At 60.0% G+C, this 4,585-nt stretch overlaps 1 protein-coding gene across 1 annotated transcript in view; it reads right to left on the bottom strand.

Moving 5' to 3' along the window:
* The window catches only part of SDSL (serine dehydratase like), a 23,258-nt gene extending 21,790 nt beyond the window's left edge, over positions 1–1,468 (bottom strand). The window contains exons 1-2 of the mRNA XM_021717527.1: positions 1,138–1,468; positions 559–656 (exon numbers count right to left, since the gene is read on the bottom strand). Coding sequence (XP_021573202.1) covers positions 559–656; positions 1,138–1,468 — 429 coding nt within the window. The remainder of the gene's footprint in view (positions 1–558; positions 657–1,137) is intronic.
* Positions 1,469–4,585: the final 3,117 nt, after the last annotated feature.

Raw genomic sequence — 4,585 nt, 5'->3', positions numbered from 1 at the left:
TATTGTAGAGACGAGGTCTCGCCAAGTTGCCCGGGCGGATCTCGAACCCGTGGGCTCAGGCAATTCACTCTCCTTGGCCTCCCAAAGTGCTGGGATGACAGGTTGAGCCACCGAGCCCGGCCTTATTTTTATCATTTTGAGGCAAGAGTCTCCTTCTGTCGCCCAGGCTGGAGTGCGGTAGCACAATCACGGCTCACCCAGCCTCGATCTCCTGGGCTCCGCGATCCTCTCTCCTCGACCTCCCAAAGTGCTGGGATTACAGGCATGAGCCGTCAGGCCTGGCTTCCACTTGAAATTTTAAATGAAGCCGAGTAGGGAAAAATGACAGAGTCTTCATCTGTTGCACACAGTCTGTGGCCCATGATCGAATCCTGCTACAAACATCTTGGCTCTTGGATGAGCTCCGGACGGCAGCCCTCCCAGGGCACGTGGGCCCAACCTGCTCCACCGTCCCTCAGTGATGGGCAGATGACAAGCGCCCCCAGGGAGAGAGAGGCCTAGAGGGCCGTGGGGTCCCAACCTGGGCTGCAGTGACCAGTTTCAAACATAACAACTCACCCTGGGGCTGTCTGTCATATCTGGGGGCGACATGAAGCCAAGCAGCACCGCTACAGGGGGTTCCGCCCGGTCTCCCCCAAATCGGATGGTGGTTGAAGCTGAGTGCACAAAATGAAGACAGCTAAGAGCCACAGCCTGCAACAGAAGCCATGGAGATGAAATGCATTGAGTCCAAAGCCAGGGAGGTCTGATTGGACTAATTTCACCAAGAGAAAAACAATTTAACTTTTCTGGGGTATTTGATTGAGTAACAGTTGTGTACGGAACAATGACTTTTTAGATCAAACACATTTCCCCCCATGGGATTGAGTCCTGGTCATATTAATAGGAATAGAGACGGTAGAACAGAGGAGGTGCTAGTCTCATTTCATATTATCCTTGAGTAGAGTTTCTCAGCCTCCGCACTTCTGATCTGTGGGACCAGAGCGTGCTTTGTTGTGGGGTGTTCTGTGCCTTGGAGGGTTAGAGCGGCACCCCTGACTCCGCCCACTGGATGCCAGTGGCCCTTCAGCCCAGGTACAACAACTGAAAACGTCTCCAGACGTCACTGATACCCTGTAGGGCGGAGCATCACCCCACTTTGAGACCCCCTGCCCTTGACCGAGGGGTCTGGTGTGGCGCCTCCTTCAAACAGGGGCTGGAAGGAGGGGTGCAGGTGCAGAAAGCACAGGCCCAGCACAAGAGAGGCCTGTCCCACGCCCTCGGGTCCATCCCAAGGCCTCAAGGCGCTCGGACCTTGAGAACGGCTCTGCGTCTGGGGCCGTGACCACGTGAATGCCGGGTTGAGAAGGCTGAGCCGGCATGGGAGCAGACGCGGGCTTCGAGCAGGTGTGGCCACTGCAGCAAATCTCAGCGCCCTCTCGGGGAAGAGGCACCCGCTGCCTCCTTGAGCAAGCTCCCCCGGCCTCATGGCTGAGACGGTGGCGAATCCCCTAACCCTCATTGCAACCGCTCGGCATCTGTCTTCCTCCTCCTCCCGGATACGTCTGTGTTCATTTCATCCGAGAATGAATTGTCCAGAGTTTGCTGAGCACCTGCTGCGTACCAGGTACCGTCCTAGGTGCGGGGATTCCACAGCCAGCAAAACAGGCACCCCCTTGCCCTCCTGGGGCCACGGTCAATGGGACGGCGGTGGAGGTGGGGAGATGAGGGACGAGAGGGTGACAGGTGCCACGGGAAAGCGAAAGCCGGCCGTGCGGCCTAGACACAGGGGCCGGGGAGTGCCCTCTGGGAAGGTGGCACTTCAGCCAATGCCACAGGGCCCCGAGGCTGGAGGCTGCCTGGCGTGTGGAAGGAGCAGCCAGGAGGCCCATGTGGCTGGGGCAGGAAGAGGGAGGCAGCATAGGGGAGGATGCGGCCGAGGGGCAGCGAGGTCACGCCCAGCAGGCCACGGAGGCTCCTGTCAGGGCTTCAGCCTTTGATCCAGCCAGGTGGGAGCCACGGAAGGATCTCGGGCAACATGACCTGACTGGGGGTGAGCGGGACCCCTCCGGCCGCCTGGGCAGCGAGACCTCATCTCTACAATAAATCAAAAGATCAGCCGGGCGTGGTAGCACATGCCTGTCATTCCGGCTACTCGGAAGGCTGAGGCGGAAGGATCGCCGGAGCCCAGCAGGTCGAGGCTGCGGTGGCCGGGAGTGGCCACTGCACTCCAGTCTGGGCGACAGAGTGAGACTCCAACTCAAAAAAAAAAAAATTAGCTGGGCGTGATGGTGAGCACCTGTTATCCCAGCTACCTGGGAGGCTGAGGCAGGACGACCACTGGGGCCCAGGAGTTCGAGGCTACGGTGAGCTATGATGGTACCACCACCCTCCAGCCTGGGGAACAGAGCAAGACCCTGTCTCTAAGCAGTCATGATAAAGGAAAAATAAAAAGACGCAGAGCCCAACGGGGCGGCTCCAGCAGGGCCCAGACACAGGATTCGGGGCCTTGGACCAGGTGGCAGCAGCGGAGGTCAGGGAAGTGTCAGATTCTGGGTCCTCTGAAGGTCGGGCCACCAGGCCCTGCAGCTGCAGGTGGGGCGTGTGTGAGAGAGATCGAGAGGCTGGAGCCTAGGACACCGGAGGATGGCACTGCCCCGGGAGGGGTGAGGCGGCAGGAGAGGAGAGCTCTGCAGGGATGGGGTCAGGTGTCATGCACCCTCAGGCTGCCCGGCGGGCGAGTCCCAAAGAGACTCCAACCCAGAGGGAAACCCAGAGTGAGGGGGTGGCCTGGGGAGGCGGCCGGAAGGTGGGTATGGTGGTCACCAAGATGGTCACAGTAGCCGCCATGTGGGTCCTCGCTTGGCCTGGCCCTGGGCTGCCTTTACCTCCAAGCCTAGCAATGCCCAGGGGGTGTCACGGCCCCCTCTCTGGAGAGGAAACGGAGGCCGAGGGGAGCTAGGGGACCACCCCAAGGTCACACGGCAGCAGGGCGAGTTCCGGCCCGGGTCTGAGGGGCTCGGGAGATGGAGTCTTTCACTCGTCAGGACCTCGGCGGCCGTTCGGGAGGGCAGAGGTGAGAGCTGCCTGTCCTCCGGCCTGAAAACAACCGTCAGCATCCCCACCTCCCACGGCCAAGGACACGCTGATCTGGCCACTCTCAGGACGCCTCCCGGGAGGGTATGATGTAATCACACCGGGACGTAGGGGTGAGGGAGGCTCTTGCCAAGGTTCCCGGCCTGTCTCTGCCCCGTCCTCAGGGGCTTGGCCTCAGACTGAGCCGGGTCTCGGTTTGCCTGTCTGTGAAGTGGGAGGCTGCTTGGCCTTCCCGCTCCTGCTTCTCAAGACCTCGTAACGGAGCGCCAGGTGGAAGAAGGGCACCTCTTGCTCCATCACCCGGGGCCAGAGATGGCCTCGTGCCCTCCTGTGCACCAGAGAATACAAATGGCCGCCATCGCCTCAGCGTCCCCTGTGTGCTGGGAACTGTCTTCACAACTTTTCACCAATTATCTTTTATTTTTCACTTCATTTATTTATTTTTAGAGACAGGGTCTGGCTCTGTCACCCAGGCCGGAGTGCGGGGGTGCCAGCCTAACTCACTGTGGCCTCAAACTCCTGGGCTCAGGCGATCCTCCTTGCCTCAGCCTCCCGAGTAGCTGGGACTACAGGCATGTGGCCACCCTGCCCAGTAATTTTGTTTTGATTTGTTTTGTTCCGTTTTGTAGAGATGGGGTTGCTTTATGTTGCCCAGGCTGGTCTCAGACTCCTGGCCTCAAGTGATCCTTCTGCTTCAGCCTCCCAAATGGCTGGGATTACCAGCGTGAGTCTCCGTGCCTGGCTTTGATACCTTCTTGTTGAAGCAAATGGGACAATATAGAGAGGTCCCCACCACTCGAAACTCCAAGCCCTCCCCTTCCCTGGATCCTGCCGTGACATTGGAGCATGCCTTCCTTCATTCCCGCTCCCACGCAAGAATCGCCTCTCGTGGAATTGGCATCGAAGGCCTCCATCTGGGGCCCCGAATGTGACCAGACTGGCAAGATCTCGTCTCGCCTCCACCCCCGCCCCCGCTGGTCCCGCGTCTGCCGAGGACTGACTGTCCCTGTGTGAGCAGGCCAACGCCCCATTTGCCCCCGTGTGTCCTCGGGCAACTCCCTTCAAGCTCTCAGCCCGTCCCTGTAACGTGGGCTCACAACGCACACGCCACTCGCTGTCAAGGGCTTAAGGGGGACCCCACCTGGGGAGCCCACAGCAGGCATGTGTGTATACAGTGAGTGCCCACCGTATGCACACAGATGCAAGGAGGGAGGCTGTGGCCACATGGGAGTGTCACGATGCCCCGTGCCCTCACAGACGCCCATGGATGTCCCACAGGCAGGGCGCTTGGGAGTGCTGGGGCAGGCCGGAGGGGGCCAGCGAGATGGGACAGCTTGCCCCACTGTGCGGGCTGTTTGTGCTCTGATGGCGCTCTGTCTCATCGATATTCCTGTCCCGGCCAGGCCGACAAAAGAGCTTTGTTAAGGGGCCAGGGAGAGAGCCGGCCGGGCCGTGAGCACATGCACGCTCGCACACGCGCGTCTGTGTGTGTGTGTGTGTGTATGTGTGT

The sequence above is a fragment of the Carlito syrichta genome, unplaced genomic scaffold, assembly GCF_000164805.1.
Source record: "Carlito syrichta isolate Samal-C Ts95f unplaced genomic scaffold, Tarsius_syrichta-2.0.1 Scaffold309836, whole genome shotgun sequence".
Classification (NCBI taxonomy): Eukaryota; Metazoa; Chordata; class Mammalia; order Primates; family Tarsiidae; genus Carlito; species Carlito syrichta.
This window is presented reverse-complemented; position numbering and strand designations above follow the sequence as displayed.